A 22651-nucleotide genomic window follows, 5' to 3' on the forward strand; every position below is an offset into this window, starting at 1 on the left:
GGAAATAAATATTTCGTTTATTAACACTGAAAGCGCCGCTCCGCCGGCCGCGCCGGGGCCCGCGGCCGCGCAGCCAGCAGCCCTCCCGCGGGGCGGCCCCGCGCCGCAGGGGAACAGGGCTTCGGTACAGCGGTACAAAACCCCGAGCGACATGAAAGCCATGTACCAGCAAGGAAATAAAACAGGTAAATACATAGGAATTTGTTTAAAAAAAAATGAAAAAATTTATATTTTTTTTTTACAAGCACAATTTTAAAAATGTAACAAAGTCAAATGTGCATGAGAAGTGAAGGAAACACCGTACCAGGCAATTCTTAATTTGACGGAGTATATCAACTCTTCCTAAACTATGGACTTAAGGACAAGTCAACAGTGCACTGTGTAACTAGCATGAGAAATTTTACTTGGTACCATTTTAAACATTAGGCTTTCTTAAACCACACTGAAAAAAAATCGGAAATTCATATATTAGATTGACATTCTGTTCATTTAAAAGGAATAAGCCAAGTCTTTAAAGCATGTTCCAAACGTATGACATTCACGGATCAGCAAGAGGACAAACATGCTTTAATCTTTCCCGACATCCAAAAACCAGAATGGGAGAGGGGCTACGAAAGAAACACCGAGACAAAGGACAGGAGATAGAAGAATGCGACTTCCCCAAATTGGTGTTGTCTTCCTACTTTTTTATTCCCCAGTCACCTCTGAGAATTCAAAGATTGCTTTTCAGCTTTTCAGAACAGTGTATTTTCTCTGCTTCAATTAAATACTTCAGCTTTTTTTTTTTTTTTTTTTTTTTTTTTTTTACAAAATTCTTAAAAGAGAAATCACACTGTTGTTCCTATGGAGTGTTTTAATATATCTTTTAAGTACAATTCGTGTCTGATTTTGGAAATACAAATACATTTTGAATGGTTAAAAACAAAAATTAAAAAAATATTTTGAACATCAGCCAGCTGAAAATATATTTATCTAGTAAATTATCTCTCAAAGCTTTTATATATTTAATTATTCTAACTAAACATAGTACCCTTAAAAAACAAGTTCATAAAAATGTAGAAATGAAATTGTGGAATAAGATTACTGGGATATATATACACACACACATTCAATGCATACACAGAATTACAAGTACTCTTAAGTTTGGAAGGTTGTTAGACAAATGGAACTAGTAAGCAATGCTCAACTCCTGAGTTCCTCAACCAAGATAACCATAGGCTAATTTTTTAATTTTTTTTATACACAAGATATTCCATGTAAAGCAGCAACAGCAGTGCAGTTACTGATAGCAACATCTCAAAAGTAATAAAAAACCCATACATCCAGACAGTAGTACATTGCACACATACGTGATTCTCATACACCCATCGACAATTGGTCAGAGTATTAAATCAGTGTACAAATTAAATATTTCCAAAAATGTGCAAAAAAGTCAACGTTGATAGAAAAAAACACCTTTGTGTACATACATTACAAACTGTGCCCAGCATTCAACTGAGAGTAAAAACATTTACAGTGAGAAACTGATAGATTAAATAGAGAATTTAATGGCTACATAAAAAATGTACATTAGGTCAACAGTAAATTTACAAATTTTTATTCATAGCTTCATGAAAACTAAAAGCCTATGTTCCAATTTATCTAAGTCTCCCTCCATGTATTTACAATGATATTCCTTTATATGACTTAAGTGAGGTCTGAGATGACAGACACTTTTTTTTTTTTTTAAAATAATAAACCATTTCAATTTTAGGATGACACCATCTTTTAAACTGGTATTAATGAGAAACACTAGGAAACTGACAATCTAATGCCTGTTCAGAAAAGAAAATGCAATCCTTGTTTTTAAATCCACATTATATAATCTTGGGGGGAAAAGGATAATCTATTATTGGGGAAAAAGACATGAAAAACATGTGAAATATTTCCCGCAAATAGCCACTCTAGAGTTACCACATCCTTTTCCTTATTTCCCCACAAAAGACCGTGACCTCCAGTCCTCATCAGTGGACTCAGTGTAAGGACTGAATCACAAGATACGATTTTAATGCATTTATTCCAGTTCCTCTCCCTATAAAGCAGGTTCATGTAAAACTAAGACCTAGCCAAAGAATGACTGCTAATGTTGTTCGATGCATGAGAAATTTTTTCTCCATCTCATCTTCCCCCTCAAATAGCTGGATGTATATATACTGCTAGAGTGAAACCGAACAGTTGCTTTGTATGGCACAGAGTGTGGCCATGGGAGCCACACACCAAACTCCTGGTACAGCCAGGAGCTGCAGGACACAGGTCACCTCCCCGGAGTGCAGGGCCCACACGGCAACAGCAGCCCGTGGTCCTCCAGTGAGGACAGAGCGGGGCAGCCTCGGCCCGGCAGCCCTTGCTAGCTAACTCCCTCCAGCAAGCAGGAGTCTCCAGGACCCTCGACTCACATGGCGGAGCCATGGTATTAAGCTCTATGTAGCTCCTGTGCAATTCAGGAGCTATCAGTGGCCACCACCTATACAGTATTTAAGTAATGCCAATTAAAATGAAAAAATAAACCGTGTGTAGGCCAAGCAGAGCAAATAAAAAGAGAAAAGCTCCTTCGCTTCTCGTCAAGAATTTTGAGTTAGAAGCCCCAGTTTGGAAGCAGTTCTGCCCCCTCTGGTGTGTGTTTGTGGCTCCTCTTGAAGGCAGCATACACCCCCTTATAGTTGTGGGTGAGATTTGGCTCTCAAGTAAAACAGACTGCTTTGTAGCAGCTTTGAAATGTCCTCACTATGGCGCACAGAGCAATGCAGATCACAAATCTACTTTTCTTCACGGCATTCCTTAAGTGTCCCAAAACTCAAACCTGGCTACAAAGTAAGTTGTCAAATTTAGTCACCAAGCTTGAACGTTATTTTTCAAATGACATCAATAAGATTAAGTTAAAAAGAGTTTTAAAAAAACAAACTGTTCATTTTAATGCTGGCATGAATTCTGCACATCAAAACAGCAACAACAAACACCCAAATCTTTTAAATATGGGCAGTATCCATCACTTTATATTAGTACCTGCCTTCTTCAGTTAGCAACAGCTTACTGATAGATATATATGTATATGTAAGTAACAGTACTAATCCATGAAACATCACTTTTGGCTATACGTAGATGCGGATAGAAAAGCTTTGGTAATTGTATGTGATTTTACACTGCATACTTGTCATGAACACAAGACAGCAAGTTACCAGCAAGAAGAAGAGATACTGGCAGTAATACTTTTGCTTTTCCAGAAACACCATATGGACTTGCATTCAAGCAAACAAGTTATGCTTTTTCATATGCATGACCAGCTTTCAAGATTAAAAAAATATAATTATAAGTTATGACAGATCTGACCAATTTGCTCAAGTCTCTGAAGCTGCATACACATTGCTCTATGTTGTCTAAAAGAATGGCTTGCTGTACTGCACTGTACCTCCTGGTGCTGCAAGAAGGCTTTCAGTCAAGACAATGGCAGGATTAGGATTATCTAAAAGAAACAGGTAACAGTTTTATGGGAAACAAAGCTAGTGTCACTGAGGATTTTGTTGATTTGCTAAAGCAGAACTAATATTCCCGTATATTGAAAGTAAAAACCTTGAGTACAGTACCACGTTTAGAAGTATACCAACTATTGCTTTCTAGTCCATTAAGAACTCTTAAGATCTCTACAGTAAAACCAGAGTCTAGTACCCAGAGCTAAGTAACTATATCTTGGCTGTAACAGTATCTGTATGAGTGCAGAGAAGTAGTTTTTCTGGTATGCATCAGTTTGCAGTATCCAAAATGCAAATATAAGAACTGTATTAGTTTAGGTAGTACTCTGCAAGTACTTCAAAAATTACTTTTTAATAAAAAGTCTCAAATTGAAAGTCTACAGCAGATTATAATAAAGAAAGCTTTTCAATGTAGTTAGTGAATTTTGGTTTGGAAACTTTAAAAATGTATTTAAAGACTGTTTTGGTGACATAGAATTGTATGACAGCCATAGCATTTCAGTATGGTGTTCAAATATGAACAAAATTAAGGCATACAGATAAAAAGGCACTAGCTAAAAACAGCTGTTAAATAACTTAACATTCTGGTATACTGAAAGGACTGCTTAGCTACAATAAGAATTGCAAATCAAGTGAGTTTTTAAGACTTAAATCAAAACTGAGAAAGTAACAGATTTATCAGTCAAGAAAAGTCAATTATATCCATACTTTTTTTCAGTACTTGCATGTGTATTTTTTTATCACCCAAATTAAAAATGAACAATCTGCTTCTCACACAGGACTCAGCTAGATCAGAGCTCATCCATTTGCATTCCCACCAAATGGAACTTGTATTAACAGTTGTTCATAATTTTCCTCATTCCAGCCATACAAAAAAGCCGATTAAAAAAAATACATGGAAGTTTAATAAGATTGGCCGAAACAGCAATAAAAGTCCTCTTTGTGCCAAAAAGAGCCATGAGCAAACAATACCATTACAGTTATCACCATTAAAACCATGGTACACAAGTAGTTATAACTTTTGTTACTTAATATGTGTAAACAGCCAGAATAGTAAGACTCATTAGCAGACAAGTTAAGTCCTCTGAAAATACGTATACTCACTATCAATCTTGACCCTTACTTTTTGTGAGTACAGCTTCATCTTGGCATTTACAGAAAAGCAAAACATAACCTTGCAACAGTATTCTTTGCATTGGTATTTTCTAATAATTGGACCTAGTACTGAAGCATAACTGATGATTCTAAAATGCTGGTATCTTCATTAGTAAGGTATTAAAAGTTGTCATCAGGGATCTCAAATCCACAACCCTTCTCTCTAATGGAATTTTACGCATGCAACTCCATGCACCCTCTGAAATTCTGGAGATAGGGCTTGTTAATTATCATGCCAGAAGTCCACAAAGTGTCTGACAGACACTCTATACAGAGGTACTACATAATTTAATACAGATTGTTTTTCTATAATACCCCAACACAACAACGTTGAAGTGCAACATGCAAGGGGATAAACAGTAACTAACCTTTTGGTAAAACAGTTTCATTTAAATTTGCATATATTTCTAGCTCAAAATATTAATGAATGGTTAATAACCACCTAAATTTACTCTAAGTAGCTTAGGGCAACTTAGGGTGGAAAAAAACGGTGCAGGCCTAATCTTGATTCATTTAATGTAATCTTACTAGAATCACTTGAACTGGCAAAAGTCATCTTCTTTTAAGAAGTACTGTCATTACTCAGCAGCTTTCTGATGGCAAGGAAAGTTTGAGGAAGATGCATTCTGCAAATTCTCTTTCTCCAGTTCCAAAATGCTTACCATTGTCATGACTGAATGCCATTTTTAGAAAAGGCACAAAAGCAACAATTTCAATTGCTTTCAGTAATTAAAATCACAATGAGGAAATGATATTGCAATATACATGAGCCAGCACTGCCTCACAGAAAGGACAGAGTATTTATTAGAAAACTAGATTCTGAAAATTTTCAAGCTTCAGAGAGTGCAGTTTCTTTTTAGAATAGTATCTTTAATTCTTATGAATGCTACAGATAAACCTGATTACATTTTCCCTTTAAGGTCCTTTTTTGGTAATAATAAATTTCCTTACCTTTTCAGATATCACTGTCCACTACTGATTTTATATACATTTCCCGCTTGGTTTGGTACCTTCTTGATCTGTTTGAAATCAGTCATTTCAATTACACAATCTTTAAATTAGCTACATAAATTATGAGGCTCTACATTAAACCTCCCTCCCCTGCTGCCACTAAATTTTGCTTATAAAGCAAAAGTCCTTTACAGCAGATTACACACAAATTCTCTTTAAAGGCTGCTTTCGTACCTTTTGTCTAGTTAGAGAAACTAAAAATAAGTCAATACAAGTTGACTTTCATTTTGGCCTTCTAAATTTTCCCTGGTTGGGTTAATTCTTCCTGTGCTTATAAAATCCTGCACAGTTACATACCCTGACCAAAACAAAGTATATGCTGGATAAAACACTCACAGAAACTGAAAAAGGCCACTGCTCATAGTTTCAGGAGAGGTGGCTCAAAACAGAAGGAGAATCATTCTTACTCTGCTACAGGTAAAGTGATTAGAATAGATCCATACTCCTGCTTATGCTCGGTAGAAGATATGGAAACTCCTAAATAAATTCAGAAATCTCATGAGTTAACTGTCATGAGAATGGGTAAGTTTATTATTCTATGTCCACGTTCTTTATAATTCTGATAGTCCTCTAAGGATGCAAAACAGACAGGAGCCTGGGAACTACAGTGCATAACCTTGTCAGAGAGGACAAGATTCACAGTTATCAGCCCGCTCTGTTTTTACGTAACAACAAAAGCAAGCAAGAAATCATCCAAAACAGTATGTGTTATTTCAGTTCTGCAGCACAATAGTTCCAATTCCCTTTCAAATTATTTATATAGTGTACTTCTACAAAAATATGAGAGTTTGACTTTTCTGTAGCAAAAAGTCAGTTATTAACTGATCAGCACCGGGCTTCTCAATTGAGGACTCGTATTTCAGATATTACCTTTCTTCTTTTATTATTCTTTCAGAAATGGAAGAGTGATTCATTTGTGTTTTATGACATTTGGAAACCTGATAAACACTGATCATCTGGATTATCAGGTTGGAGTAATCATGCTCATGTTATTTAGTTGCTGGTTCACTTTATGTTTTTGGCCTATTCTTCATACAATCTTTTGTGCTGTGCCTTCTTGTTTAGGTGGATTCATCATCATCATCATCTTACGAAAAGTATAACCAGAGTTTTGTCTTTTTCTGTGACTTATTCCTAGTGTTAAAAGATGCTGGGCTTCATTTCAGAAATTTTCAACACATCCTAAGTGACTGAACTGTTACTAAAACAATTTTTTTAGTGCATAATGGGAAGAATTTTGTATTATTCAGGCACTTGATGTTGACATACATTCCACCCTAGTGCCTCTCAACAGCTTTGAAGACGTTATTTCTTATAGCTCATTCTGAATCATATACTGTGCAAGGATTAGTCACTCCCATTCCCCCAACCATTCATGGGATTGTAGAGGAAGATTCTTTCTCAATATCTCTATTTTTTCTTATCTAAGATAATTGTCTCCCTCCAGGCTTATGCAATAGAGGATTCTCTTTGGCAGATACAGCAGGAGGCATTCTCCAACTATTTACATCCAACAGCTGACTCTTCTGTTTATTCTGGAAATTTTCACCTTGCAGTATAGTAGTTCCTAGGAGTCTGCGTCCATAATCTGTTTACCTGTAAATCTTTTCCTATTAAGATAATATAGTTCTATACCAAAACCTCTCTTTACTGAATCCGTGTCAAGTTCTATTTTGTTATTTTCTTTTGGTCGCAGAAGAAGTACCAGGTAGACACGCTGCTGTACAAAGAGCTCCAAGTTCTTCCAGCTTCTAAATAATTCTCAAAACTGTGGGTTTAAGCTTGAACTGTTAAATCTGGAAACTGATTAAAATGCTAAAATATAAGAACTTAGAACTCTCTGCAGCAAGTACCTATAAATACAAAGAACAATCACAGATAAGTAACCTTCTTGTCCTCTAGCTGCGTCTGTTTTTCCCTGCACCCTGAGTCAGTCAGCAGTGTCAGAAAAAGTCACACTGTCCTTGACTGTCCAATCATTTGTCATTTTTTTTCCCCTTTAAATAAGGAACATGTACTAAAGTGCTTTATCTACATGAACCACATCAGTACATTATAGAAACAAAAAGTTCTAGTCCTGGTGGGGGAGTGGGGGAGGGAAGATTCTCATTTTACATACAAAATTTAGATTGTTTACAATCTAAGTGAAACAAAGATTCAAGAGAATGTGTTCTCTCTCTTGTCTTTTTTCTCCTTTTTTGTAAAAAATAAAAAATAAAAGTGCAGTCAAATAGAAAATAAATGCAGTAGATGCAAGCTGAGTTGAGGCAGGCTGTTAGTGATAGTGTGCAAACGTGTGTCTTAGCAGTTCATCTGCAAATGGTCGCAACTTGGCCTCGATAAAAATCCGTTTCAAGAAATCCCGAGCATGGTCTGAGACATGAGGTGGTAACTGGGGGTTGGTTGGCTGAGTGGCAATTTTAAAGATGGCAGCCATTGCTTCGAACTCTGCCCAAGGGGGCTTCTCAGTGAGCATTTCTACCACTGTACAACCTACGCTCCTGAAACAGAGGCAAAAGTGAAACAGCAGGTTACAACAGAGTCATGCTCTTCGAGGAAAACAAGAAATATCAGATAGCTACTAAAATACCACAAATAAGTGTCGTCCACTTAATGCTCCAGAGCAACTTCAGTGGAAAACAGGATTTCACACATTTGTGTGTACCGCTATATTCTTTATCTCAAAGTTACACAAATCACCATCTGCATCTTCACTTTATTTCTTCACTGGGCCAAAAGCAACTAGCTCAATGAAGAAATAATTACATTTTTATTTAGACAATACTGATTGTATTAGGCCACTATTCAGATTCAGATCTAGTGCTCAGCAGGCTAATGCCAACCAGGAACTTTACGGAATCCCTGTACTCTAGCACTTTAGACACCTTCAGGACTTAAACGCACTCGAAAGCTTTCTTGCTCATTATGTCCTAGTGGAAATGCAAAGCAAACAACAATGCTCTACATTAAAGTAAGTCAGAATATACTGCGTATTTTGGTAGCTCATTAGAAAGGCCTAAGTTATCATTGAAGTATAGGTATAAACTTTTTAACTTCCATGTTATATTTTTGTGTGCTATTAAGTGGTGATATCTTCCTCTGTTAGCTGAAGATACTAATACAGTCCAGACTGTCAGACAGTTTTAAGAAAGATCATACACAATCCTTGGATATGAAGCTTATGTTTAAATGATTTCTGAAGGCAGAAGGGTGCGCATATGTCCAGAACTTTGCTCCATGAGCCCTACAAGTTCAATCTCTGTCAAAAATATGTGAACGATACTACCAAATCGATCAGTTGGAATAACTTCTGAATTTCCAAGAAATTTTATGGTAGGACAGAGGTTCATTTCTTTTTAAATCCCTACTGTCTAGTTAAGGATTTATTCAACAGCAGAAACCCAACTTCAGTATTTCTTAATATTAAGCCATCAAGAAACATGCGTTAACCTTGATGCAAGTACTTCAAAGCTGAACAAGCCAACTACCACAAATCTATGAGGCTGTTCTATAAGTACAGCAGAATAATTACTAGGTGATCTATATGAGGCTAAATGAATTTCCCTGACATGAAAGTATGGCTGTTGGCTGGATATAACGTGGCCACCCAATAACTCACCAGGATTTACAAAGAGTCTGGTACTCCTAACTTCATGCAAGGTTGGCTCAAAGGATTCTCATAGGATCTCTAAATCAATGGGTACAGGAATTGACAAACCAAAAATTCCCAGATTTCATCTGTGTTATTTTCTCCAAATATGACTGTCACTGCTCACACTTGTCACCTTATTTCTGCTTAAACCCCAGAACAAAAAACATTCCAATTTCAGATCGTGCCTTCACACCAGTGAGAAAGAACCCATTCTGAAATGGTGCCTTTCAGCAGAAAAGTTTTTTTGACATACCAGATATCTGCTTTTCTGCCATATCCTTCTCCACTAATAACTTCTGGACTCATCCAGTACGGAGTTCCTGTGACAGACTTCATCCCTGTACCAGAGAGACAGATAGTCTGGAGTCGTTTGCTGGCACCAAAATCACCTAGCTTCACATTGCCTGCTGAATCTCGCAGAATATTTGCTCCTGGAAGAAAGAACATAGCATTACATTCATGAAAGGCCCATTAAGGCTTTGGTGTGGAAAACAGTAACAAGTGTTTGATTTCACTGATACAAGATGGGCCCAGTATTTCAAGCCAGAGAATTTACTTTCTCTACTCATTCCTATTGCTCTACTTCTGAGGTTCAGAAAATAATCACTTGTTCATACTGTTTTGCATCATTGGCCTTTTCAAGGAAGTCTCAGTCACCTTTGTAAACCCATGCTGGCAAAATAAGCAACATGCCAAATATGTTTTAATATAAGGGAAATTAAAAAAAGGGGGGGGGTAGTTTCTACAGCACTAAAAATATCTTGATACTGTATTAAAACAAAATCACAAACTTACAGATTTGTTCAAAACAATTATCTTGCATAAGCATGCAGAGATTGGCAGTGACATCTCAATCTTTTGGAAAAAGACTTGATATAAAGCACTAAGAAAATGTAAAAGTTTTTAGGGAAATACAATGGCATGGCGTCCAACACACCTATTTTGCTCATCACTGATCTTACTACATATTCATAGCTTGCTTAGGCAGCACTTAGAAATCACCTGTATCTATCTGCAAAAGGTAAATGTCTGCTCCATTAGTTTTCCTGGCTGCAAAATGGAAGTCTGAATCATTTGGATCATGCAAAACACCTCTGCCAGTAAGTTCTTTCAACAATGAAGTGCTGGGTAATTTTCAACTGATAGAAACAAAACTGTGTACAAATAAGTACTTTAGAGTCACGATGCTTGCCTTTGCGTGTTCCATCTATTTGTAATGACATGATCCTTCAATATATTAAAAACTATTAATACACACAGAAACATCAGAACTAAAATTTATGATTGTTTTGCAGAGAGAGACTAGGGAAACATTTTTAGAAGTCTTAAAACAGTATGAAGACGCTGATTTTTTTTTTTCCCCTCAGTTTACAACAGTGACAAAGATAAGTGATGTAAGGCAATGTTTTCATGACAGTTTCACATTGATTCTCAATATTTTTGGCATTTTAAACTTAATTTTTAGTATTTTATGCTAGAATTGAATTTGTAGTAAAGAGCACAGAACTGTGCACGTAACTATCCTTCTTATTACCTTTAATATCTCGATGGACAATCATGTTACTGTGCAAATAGTGAACTCCTTCCAATATCTGCCGCGTGTATTTACGAGTCACGTTCTCTGTGAGTGCTCCATATGATTTTAATTGGTCTTTGATAGAACCCTATGGCAAAGAAAGAGTATGAAACACTAACATTTCTAGACTCATAAATGGGTTAATACTATAGCTGAAACCCCATGAAATTTATGCCTGAAATGTAGACATTTGAAGTTGCAGGACTTCTCTACCACCTCCACTAAGAAAATCCTCAAACTTTCACTAGAACGAAGCTGAACACACAAATCATATACTGAAATACCAGACTAACTTCGAAACTATCAAATAACTTAATAGTGCCAGCCTGTTGTACAGAAAAAGAGGATAGCATTCAACACCATTCTTAAGTGTTTTGATGACTGAATGATGATACTCAATTTGGACCTGTACAGATGCTGTTTACCCTGGTTAATTTACACTTGGGGGGGAAAAAAATGTCAAGGAAAAACCTGAAAGCTGGAGGATTGTGCTTCACATCTGCATAAAAATTAAAAATTAGATAGGTCTTGGCTTAAAATAACATTCATGGTTTTATAAGTATCTTTGCATAAAATGGCTTTGTCATGCAGAGATACAAACTGCTAAAATTACTTCTTTGATACTGTCCTCTAAATCTCAGAAAAATTCAAGAAGCCTCCAAAAATAAAGCCCAAAACTCACCTAAAAAATATCACTTTTCTTCTATGGAGTTTCATGGTAAAGTAGAATGCTGTAACTCTATTCAGAAATACCGATCCTATGTTTTTATAAGAGCACATTTTATTCAGCTCTGCTAGTCCCACTTGGTGAGAAAATGAAAATCTATATTTTTCAGAGCACAGAATAGGTCTTGACAAAATAGTAAAAGCAGAACAACAGTTCAGCATGTACCCAAGTGCCACACAAAACACAAGCACCAAGAATATTTTTAATGCACCTACTCTCACAACTATCTTAACTGTTTTTTCTGAAAAGCTGACAGGGTGAGTACACAACAGCATAAGCTGAAGTGCAGTAAAAAGAAATACTACGCTTTAGGGAGATTCCAGAATCTACTACTAATATTGCCTTTTCAAAGACAGTTCTAGGTACTTCCTATGCCAAAATCAAATGCAAATGATTTTTGTACAAACTACTAATTCTGAATACATGAACAAACAAAGGAGAAGAGAGTCAGACCGCTGTAAACACGCCCCCAATATCTATCTTTGGCTACTGTTTTTACTTAGCCATTTCCTTAATATCTGTGTGCACTGCTGCAAAAGCTGTCTACTTGGGTGCACATCACATTGTGTAGAAACGATGGTTGAAGTGGGTTGGTTTTCTTGCTTACCCCAGGCATATATTCCATGAATATAGAGAGTGTTCTTTCTGGCGGATCTCTTAAGAAGCCATAATACTGAACAATTCTTTCATGAAGCAGATTTTTCAGCAACTGAATCTCACATTCAAGTGCATTTACTTCCTAAAAGGAAAAAAAAAAAAAAAAAAAAACAAACAAGATTTACCACATTTGATCTAACAACATTAAAATAATGTTTGGGTATTTTTTCAGCAGGACAATATGTACCTATTTAAGGGATATGTAAACTAAATAGCACTACTACTCCTGTAGTTTATGTAAAGTTTACACATTTTACAGTAAGAAAATACCACAATTAGATTGAGGGAAGGGAGGAAAAAAAAGTGTTTGTTTTCTGTAAATTGGCTTTGGGATAATTTTGCTCTCATTTCATTGTTTCTCTTATTTTGAAGTTATATGTGTTTCAGAAGGCAGCAGATATTAAGATGTGTATTCACTTAGGAATCATTACATAACATATCCCAAACTGCCAACTGGGTAAAAAAAGTGGGGTTTTTTTGTTTTGTTAAGTCTTTCTACTGAATTAACTAGCATTAATTCTTAACTTTTCCAGTACATCAAGGTTTTTGCTTGGGAAGGACTGGTTAATATTGTAACCATGAAATACAATAAACAAATCACATGAACAAATAAGGTGTTTTCACTAGTTACCCGAATGCTTCCCATTTGTAAAATTTACTATGTAGCATCTTTCAAAATGCCCCACAAATTCAAATTTCAAAGGATCCCAGATTTCACCCAAAAGCCTTTCATCAAAATTTACTTTTTAACCACAGTCTACTGATGATACCCCCCATATTTCTGAAGTTAGAAGGAAAACAGATTTTTGACACTGACAGATGCACATTACAAAATGCTATGGTAAGTGAGGTTACAAAACTGTTTCTACAAGAGAGATCCTGCAGTTTTTTTATATTTAACCATTTGCAAAGCAAAATCAGCTGTTTTCTTATATTTTTAAAGAAATAGCAACAACAACTACACTAGAAATCTACAGCGCAAGTGATTCTTGGCTTTTCTGGATCCGACATCACTAGTAACAGCAACTATAACTGGTAGCCACTCGATTCTGCAATAATGCTTACACCCATCGCTCCCCAGGCCATGCTCCCCACAGTGTAGAATGCAGTCCTAATTCAGGAAAATTAATAATTCTTTTTCCATCCTGTAAAAAGCAGCAAATACAATTTGGGAAAAAAGAAACAGAAAACTAGCGCTAATTACATTGTTTCTCTTCTTCAACGTCCAGTATTTGAAGGACAAGCTCAATTTCAGAGAGATGATAAACCGTCAACAAAAGTTGTGCTCTTCAGAGAGAAGTACTGCCAAGAACAGTAGCTAGCCCTGATGCCCAAAGCTTTACCAAAAAAGCCCAGCAACCCATTCCCCCAAACCTATAGCTTTCTACACCTTATCCCCCCTTGAAAAACAAATCAAAACAAACAAAACACCTTTATGCAACAAACTACCAAGCACAAGGGGAACTTGAAATGAACACTCCAACAGCCTCAGGGTGTGATTCCATGAGATTTTTCAGAAACAAAGTTTTTCTTTTTTAACCTGACTCATTCCAGTGATTTTTTAAAAATTTTAATTCCACCTCAAAGATGTCTGTAGATTCTGGTTTAACAAGCAACCATGAACAGTTGTACTGTTACAACTAAAAGGACTGTAAACTATGGAGGGACAGGTGGAAACTAGCAGCTAGGACTGGCAGGATAAGAATCTCGAGCTGTCTTCATAGCAAAATAAAAAATCCTTGAAAATTTATTTTCAGGAACAACACTTAAATAAGGGCAGAATTTCTGTTTATAAATGCAATTTGTTCTAGTTCCTATACTAAGTAAAATAATTATCTATTTCAAAACACACTTCACAACAGATTGCTTATTTTATGAGCAGAAACTGCCCCAAATTAGGTCATGCATTTTCACTGCATAAGGATACATCTGAAAATGAAAAAACACGATACAGCACTAAAATGAGTTAATCAAATTAATTCATCAAGGTATTAATAAAACAGGATTCCTAAAAAGTCATGAAAAGAAAACACATTTTAAAGTATTCATGACATTCAGGGAAAGGAACAACATGAGTCTAGTCTAGAGCATACCACTTTAGCAGAAACCCTTTACAAACTCCCTATTTTTCATCGCTTACCTTGCTGGTTTCTGGACTATCAGGATCAAACTGAACTTGTTTAACAGCAAGTTCTCTTCCAGTATCAGCATCGTAGCACAGGTATACTCTGCCAAATGCACCTTGACCCAGCAGTTTACCAAGTCTCCAGTTAGTTGGAGCTCGTGGTGCTGAAAATATAAGTATGTTTTGGTTTTCAAATGAGCTTGTTATTCAGCTGATGGACAAAAAAAATGCACTACACAGAAAATAATTTTTTTAAAAAGACTGTTTTTTCCAACAACAAAGACTGCATGTCCTAAAGTTCTTCATGTAAGTTACAAAGGTTAGTAAGACTTCCTTTAAGATGGAAAACTATGAGTTAAATTCATTCTCAGAATGATTTCCAGTATAGACAGACAGGTACTTGAAGGAATTAGTAACAGCTAGTCTGAAAGAGACAAAGTATGTTAAGGAAACTTACTAACACTTTTTAAGAAACAAGGGATGATTAAAATGTACAAGTTACAAAAGTCATCATAGAAAGTATATTTATGGTGGTATTTCAGGAGCAAATATAAAACAATACAAACTAGAGACTACAATTTACCAGAAAAGTTGACTAACATGAGCAAAAATAAATAGTGATCGCATCCTATGTGACACTTCTTGGGTTCTCAATAGTCTAATATATCAGAATCTTTTTTTTCTTAGTGATTTGTTAACACAGATGTAAATTCCATGTGAAAAATCTACATGAAGGTTGGCACAATAAGCAAAGAAAAAATTGCTTGAAAATATAGTCTTGGCCTTTTCCTACTAGAGAGATAAAACATTATTCAGTTGCATTTATTTTGATGACATGTTTAGTTTTGACATGATGTATTTGGAAGGTGATAAAAGAGTTTTTATTGTGGAGTTCACAAAATGCCTTAACTCACAGCGACTGGGTGGGCTGATGTCCATGACTGACAAGGTAGGATTGTCTATATCGCTTCCCCTTCTCCTCATTCTGTTATCTTCATATTCTGGTGTAAAGACGCTGCTCCCACTACTCGTGCTCAGTGAGTGATCAGTGGGACTGAAACTAACTGGCGATCGGAAGCTGTTTCCCTGAGTCCTTCTGGCTCTTGGAAAAGTTTTACGACCTTCAATAATATACAAAGAATACTAGTGTTAACACCATGAAAAATAACTACTATGCAAATATTTGTATGCATACATTTAATGAACTGCACATAATTCCAATTTTCCACAACATGATATAATGATCATGGAATTTACTGGTTCAACTTTCTGACTGGAAGAAAACAGCCTAGTACTTAGATACATCTGTGATAAATGCCTGAATCATAAGCTGGTTTAAGTGACCAAAATTAGGAGCAGTTAAAAAAGAAAAGAGAAGAAAAAGGGCAGTTTGTGGATTTGTTTTGAATTAAAAAAAAAAAAAAAAAAAAAAAAGATTCAAAGATGACTACAGCGTTAGAATAAAGAAAGGACACTGCTCTTCAAAGAAGTTAGTTACAACCAGATGCTTAACAGGTTAATTAAGAACTCTTACCATCATTGTAGTCTTGTTGATGGTAGGAAATATGATATCTTCGAGGATAAGTCCCACCCTTTCCAAATTTCTCAAATATTGGGATATCATACTCTACTAGAAAATAAAAAGAAAATATATTTCAAAATTAAAAATGTGACAAAAGCATACTGAATAAATCAGTTTTGTATTATAAGTCTCAACATCGACAACATACCAGAGGATACATTTCAAAGTGAAGTGTCAAAGCAGACAAGATTACAGAGCAAATCCACAGAATGGTAACAAATCACAAGAAATAAAGGATATTCATTCAAAAGTTCTAAAGGATCTCAAGAATTCAATAGCTCAAGTAATCTCTTGCTTAAAAGAGTATCAGAGGACTGCAGCATGGCTAATAACTCCAATTTTTAAAATACTTTATAGGGAAATTCTGGGAAATTACAGTTCACTAGCATGAAAATTGGCAGCAACTATTACAAAGAATAAAAGATGCCTAAATATGATATACACTGACACTGACAAATATACACTGACAAAGAGTCAACGCAGCCTGAACTACTAAAATACACTCAATAGGTCCTCCTTTAAAAGCCTATTAAAGGAGAAAAATAATCATAAGATAAAGGGGAAAGTCTTTCATTGATAAGTATTTGGTTAGAAGATAAGCACAGAGGATAAGAGTGAATGGTCAACAGTTTCAGAGGGATCTGGGCGACAACACACACAGTTTAATTAAGCCTGAATTTTCCGGACAGAACAATGACTAGTGATGTGATGATGTTATTCAGAGCAATAAGGCCAACAGAGGAATTCCAGAAAGACCTTAGGAGTCCAAGTGACTGGTTGTTAAAATGGCAGATGAAATCCAGTGCAGACTAGTAGAGAGCTCTAAAAAACCATCAGCTCAACACTCAGTGTTGGCTGAGAAGCAAATTAAACACTATAAATTATGAGGATATACTGAACAAAGCTTTTGTCTACTCTATTTCAGAGAAGGATTTAGTAAAATTGGAAAAGATTTAAAAGTGCAAAGATGATCAAAGATACAAAATTACTTCTCTGTAAGGAGTGTAGGGCTCCACAGCCTAAAAGAGCAATAGCTTAAGGAGCGACGAGAGGTCTATAAAAAATAAATCACGAGGGGCATAACACTTCATACAACAAACAATGAGCTGTACAACTTCTTTCCACAAGACACAGTGGATGCTTAAAACAAACAAAAAAAACCCCAACAAACAAACCCCCACTTACATAGGTTCAAAGAAGAACTGGACAAATTCATGGAAGAAAAACCCAAAGCACAAAAGAACATCCTGCATTTGGCAAAGTCCTAAAGCCTAACACCTCTGGGAATACATTCTGAGGAAGGAGTATTACACGCTTGTCTAAGGAAGCCCGATACTGGTTGTGGCAGGAGAAAGAAGATTGGGCCAGATGGACATTTGTTCTGATTCTGCATGCTATTCTGCTTTTGTTACACACCAACTGATGAGGACAGGCACTGAGTGTGTACTTATTAAATGACTGCTGTCTATCCCATCATTAACAAACAAGGGCATCCGGTGCTGGGCAGCAGCATCCAGAAGAACACTCTTACATGATCTTATTAAAAAAGTTAGCATGACGAATAAACACAAATAGGCTAAATTAAGATTACCAAAAGCAAACTGCTTTCTGACATTTCCCACATTTTTGGTGTTTATCTGTACAATGTAAACGTTAAACACAGTGCAAAGAATTTAAGAGTGATGTAGTCTGTTAAGCCCTCTAGAACCCGTAAAAGGAAAACATTACAGTTGCGTGATTATGTGGATAAAAGCTTCATAAACAACATAAAAAGAAGCCTTAAAATATACAATAATGTAAAAAAATACTCAATAAACACCCTAGATTCATTGGAAGCCAATTATTGTTCAATAGTATAATTTTATTTCAAGGCATGCCCACAAAAGACACCTCAGAGCACTTGCAAGGTTACCCATTACAGTTGGTATCCTGAACCATGCACAACAATTTGGATTCATGCCAGAGTATGGTATGAAAACAACATTAGTAGTGATGACTGATTAATTTATAGGCCCAGCACAGTCCTCCTTCAATCTTTCTCTTTGCAGTACTTTCCATTACAGCAATCATGAGCACTTAAAAATGATTCTCATTTCACAGAGGAGAAAATGGAGGCTCCAACATTAAATAAATTAACCAAGGTTATGCAGTAATTTAGGGGCAGACATTACAGTCCAGTCTGACTCACAGTTGTGTGCCTTCACCCACTGCATCACTTGTTGTTTTCAGAGAGGCAAGTCTGTTGTATTATACACGCTAGTAACAGTGCTATACATGTGATGAGCTAAAAGAAAGAGTGTGCAAAGAAAGATCTTATCCTTCATGGCATCTTCTATTGTGTGTAACTGGTATTTGGATTGTTTACTACCATATTATGTATGCATAATATGTTACCTCTCCATGTGGACTTTCCCTCTAAGCCCTATTACTTGCAAAAGAATGCATTTTGGAAAGCTAGTATGTTCAGTGATTTTGCTTACCTGAGAACTCCTGATGATTATCTGGATAGCTCTGTGCTCTTGGCATCCGAGATTTGGGATAGTTGTCTCTAGAAGTGTAAAAACATACAGCATCTAAAAACTGCTGTTAATCTAATGAAGTACTCAAAACATTTAGTCTTACTAATTACTTACAACTGATAAAAGTTTAGTGCTATACAAGTTAGTGCCCTTGTTTACAGACACAGAACCTCAGTTTAAAAAAATAAATCAAATCTACTAGGTATCAATAATAACTGAAGATCAGTAACAATGGAAAAGCTTGCTTTTTGAGCTATATGTATTAATACAGCAGACTGTATTAGGGAGCAATGGTATTAATAAAAACATGAGTTATCACAAGTAAAGCCACATAGGAACATTGTTATGTTTTAACACCTTCATAGCTAACTACCAAGATTTATATATTGGCAAAATCTCTTACACAGCATACATTCTTGACAAAGCTTAACCAAGGAAATGCAGAACCTTTCAACATTTCTCAAAGTTTTTCTTCTTCTATGAAACTCATAGGATTAAGAGAACAACTGTACTAAGTTACAGAATGCTGAAGAATTTTTGTCTTCCTGTGTGATCCCATTATTTCCTACCTACAGTTGCAGTTACACAACTCCCAACTATCAAAAGGTATAGATGGGATTTGCCAGTCAGACAGAACCCCCCATTACAGTATATTTCCATAAGCATACAAAACCAGCATCCTCCTTTTTCTGTTAAGAATTTCTCTACTAGGTAACAGAAGTTAAATAGAGACGCAAAAGCTGCACTCTTGTAGGAAATATCTGAATGGAGGGGCGGGGGGGAAGGAGGGGGGAAGAATGCAGACTAATTAGATGGGACAAACTAAGGAGGGAGAAGAAAAAAGCAGAGAAGGTTTTGAAGGAGAAACATTATAAATTGAATTAGGATTGCTTTGTTTCCCCCTCCTCTCTACTCACCATGACCTCACAAAAAACAAAATGTGGCAAGTGGCAGAATTTTTATCCTAACTACTGTGTATAACCTATTACACTCCAGCCACAAAATATTTTTCATGCCTAATATTCTTTTGTTTGTGAAATGGAAATATATTATTTAACTCAAAAACTTTTAAGACCAAATGTGTTTGTGTCCTCAAATCACACATTCTAGCTAGAAGTACCTATAATTCTACTAGTGTATTAACTCTACAAAACTTTAATATATTATCAAAATAAGCCACTTGCTAAACCTTTTTATTCTAGAAAAATGGAGATATGCAAGACGAATTTTACTGTAAAATCAGCTTCTGGGTCAAAAGTTTAAGATCTACCTTTCATTTAATGTTTTGTTTCTAATCAACCACGTACTGCATTAAAAAAAAAAAAGATTTGATATGTTGTACTCAAAAAGGAGCTACTGCAGTCTGTAAAATAAAACTGCTACAAATTAGGTATCTGAGCTCCTATGACACTAGCCAGTATGCAGTATCATCAAGTTCTTTCTCCACAATCTCCAATATGCTGGCTTCCTAGAGAGCTATTTGCACAGCATTCCTTGACATGGAAGCTTGCAATTCTAACACGTGTGGAGTCCCAAGCATTATGGTTACAAAGCATCTGGAAACCAGCGTCTTCCAGCTAAATGTTATTCTCGCTCAGCTCCGTTTCTCTTGTAGGGAAATGTTGCTGTTGCTTCTTTGCACACGCAAAGAGATGAAGACCAAGAGGTCCTGAGGTGATTCATCTGATGTCTAGCTACGCTTCTCACCACTCAAAACAAAAACACTTTTAAAAGATTACCAAATGTATCCATATTCTAAATTCAAGTTTCCAAACCCAGTTTACATACTATCCCACAGAAGAGAAATACCTTCCCCGAAACATACTGGGAGGGCCTATCAAATTTACCTTGCAGTCTCTTACCCCTCCATGTATGGACCCCAAACCACCTCTAAAGGCTTGCTAGGAAAGATAAACTTTGTGGCATGTCTGGAAGAAAAACAAATTCATCCACAGTGATCTCCTCCAAACATAAAAGTTTGGAAAAGAAAAATTTACCTCAGCTGTAACTGGCTGTTGTGCATATACGACTGATACAACGTGTGGAACCACCAACCCACTCCAGACTGGTGGAGTTAAAGTTCAAAAGTATGTATTTGTACATAACATGTTTTGAACAAAGAGTTTAACTCAAGTTTAGTGATTGTCATTCTGAACACCTAATCTAAGCAAGCTTATGACAACTAGTTATTTGCTTATTTCTTCAGCAAAATTCGTCTCTGACAGTGAGTATCCTGCTTTAAACAACAAAAAAACCAACGATTAATCTGTAAGATGTTCAATTGTATTTGCAATATATTTCTAAGTGAGAAAACCTGTAACATTCAAAAAAAGTATACTAATAGCAATCCTATAGCTCAGACTAATCACCACAGGCAACGATATACAACTTTTTACCTCTCAACTAATTAAATACAAATATTTAATTAGCAGTATTATTTGCTTACCTGTATTAAATAAACAAGTAGTCAATCTGCACAACCTAACACTCAAAGTTATTTGCCTGACCCACCAGAAGCCAAACAGAAGTATATTCTGTTTGGTATACCTGGCAGCTGAGAAACTGTGGACAGTGAGCCTCTCAAACAGACCTATCTCCTGAAAGGTCAATCAGAACAGAGCTCCAGATCCACCACAGTACAGGCTGCCTCCTGCTAACTGGCGGGTTTAAACAAGGAAAAATAAGTGGAAAGTCTGCAACAGGAACAAGGAGAGAGGAATGGACAGTAATTGTAAAGAAAAGGAGAGGGTAGCCTGTTGAAGTCTTTAAATGATTCTACCCCCTTTCTTGAATCAGGTACCACCATCCTTGGAAGAAGAAGTTTCCTACATATAACAGTATCTCAGAAATGTAAACCTAATCAGGCAGCTCACTGCTAGGGATCATAATATAAAAACAAGCCTGGCAAAATTTAGTAAAAACTTTTATACGTTGTTTGTTGTAGCATCTGAAGTCCTGTGTTTCAAGTTTAAATCTTTTTCTTTTTTTTTTTTTTTTGGGGGGGGGGGGGGCTACATCTCTTTTCCATGCGTTAGTAAGCAATTAAGTTTCAATACGCTTTCTAAATGTTCTGTAACTTACGGAAGAATTTCTAGAAGCAGGTCAGTAAAAGTTGAAGAGTTATTATATGTTACAACTGGTACATTAAGCAATCTAGTAAAATAGATAATGAATCTAAGTAATTCTTACCCATCTAAAGGGCTGTCAAGTGAGGGACAGCTTCCCGAACCAGAATTTTCAGGACTACTCAAAGACAATGGATCCAGCATCTAATAAATAACAAAGAGAGAGACCAACAAGTTCAAGTTTTTGTTTTTTGAAATGCTTTAAGGGTCTTGCTTTGAAGCTGCTAATAAAAGAAAACAAAAACTGTATTAATTACAAGAGCCAACAAAAAGTTAGCTGCTGTAATTGAACCTCCATTACGTGCAGTTCTTTTTGCTGAATGGATTCTGTCATTTCTCTCTCATCTAACTAGAATATAATTAGGGAATTCTTTATCATGTTCTGGAAATTAAAAGTTATAATGCTACATTCTTCCTGCATACTCTGTAGTCTATTTTAATACGTAACAATACCTGAATGAAAGTAGCTTAACAAAATAACAAAAATAAGACCTCTAAATGATATTTTGACAGTGGTCAGTTTTGACAGTGTTTTGAAAAAAAAGTGTTGTCAGCACCAAAGAAAGAACTTCAAATATAACAAAGAGTGTCATGGATGCAACTTATCATCTCTGCAGTGATTTAAGTCTGGGCAACTAAGCTGCACAAAACATCAGAAATAGAATACTCTGAGAAGCTTTTAAATTATATTCTCTAAGACTCCAAATGAGTTGTGCAGGAAATAAAACTGAACAGAAAATGGAAGGAGAAAGAGGGAGAACACATAAAATTTATAAATGCTCTTCTTTTTCATCCAAAGCAAAATTCTCCATTTCAATTAAAATAAACATTTAATCTCAAACTGGAGTTTACAAAAAGCACTGAAGCCAAATTTTTTTCCTGTAACATTTCTGATGACCTAATAATCAATATTCATGAGCTGTGTGAAATCTCCCATTTATCAGTCTGAAAAAGTCATAAAATCTGAAATTCTAGGCCAGATCTATTAAATAATGAAAATTATACTCAATGCTACT

The 22651-nt window shown here is 35.9% G+C and overlaps 1 protein-coding gene across 2 annotated transcripts in view; it reads right to left on the bottom strand.

The window, feature by feature from the left end:
• The window catches only part of MAP3K2 (mitogen-activated protein kinase kinase kinase 2), a 54087-nt gene continuing 31436 nt past the window's right edge, over positions 1-22651 (bottom strand). The window contains exons 9-17 of one of the 2 annotated variants that reach the window (XM_064514749.1): positions 21700-21779; positions 18472-18539; positions 15944-16036; positions 15324-15530; positions 14425-14573; positions 12235-12366; positions 10859-10988; positions 9578-9755; positions 1-8173 (exon numbers count right to left, since the gene is read on the bottom strand). In XM_064514749.1, the coding sequence (XP_064370819.1) occupies positions 7948-8173; positions 9578-9755; positions 10859-10988; positions 12235-12366; positions 14425-14573; positions 15324-15530; positions 15944-16036; positions 18472-18539; positions 21700-21779 (1263 nt within the window). In that variant the 3' untranslated portion in view covers positions 1-7947. Of the gene's footprint in view, positions 8174-9577; positions 9756-10858; positions 10989-12234; positions 12367-14424; positions 14574-15323; positions 15531-15943; positions 16040-18471; positions 18540-21699; positions 21780-22651 lie in introns of both variants that reach the window. The other variant, XM_064514748.1, reaches the window with a different exon arrangement.

Source organism: Dromaius novaehollandiae, chromosome 7, assembly GCF_036370855.1.
Source record: "Dromaius novaehollandiae isolate bDroNov1 chromosome 7, bDroNov1.hap1, whole genome shotgun sequence".
NCBI lineage: Eukaryota > Metazoa > Chordata > Aves > Casuariiformes > Dromaiidae > Dromaius > Dromaius novaehollandiae.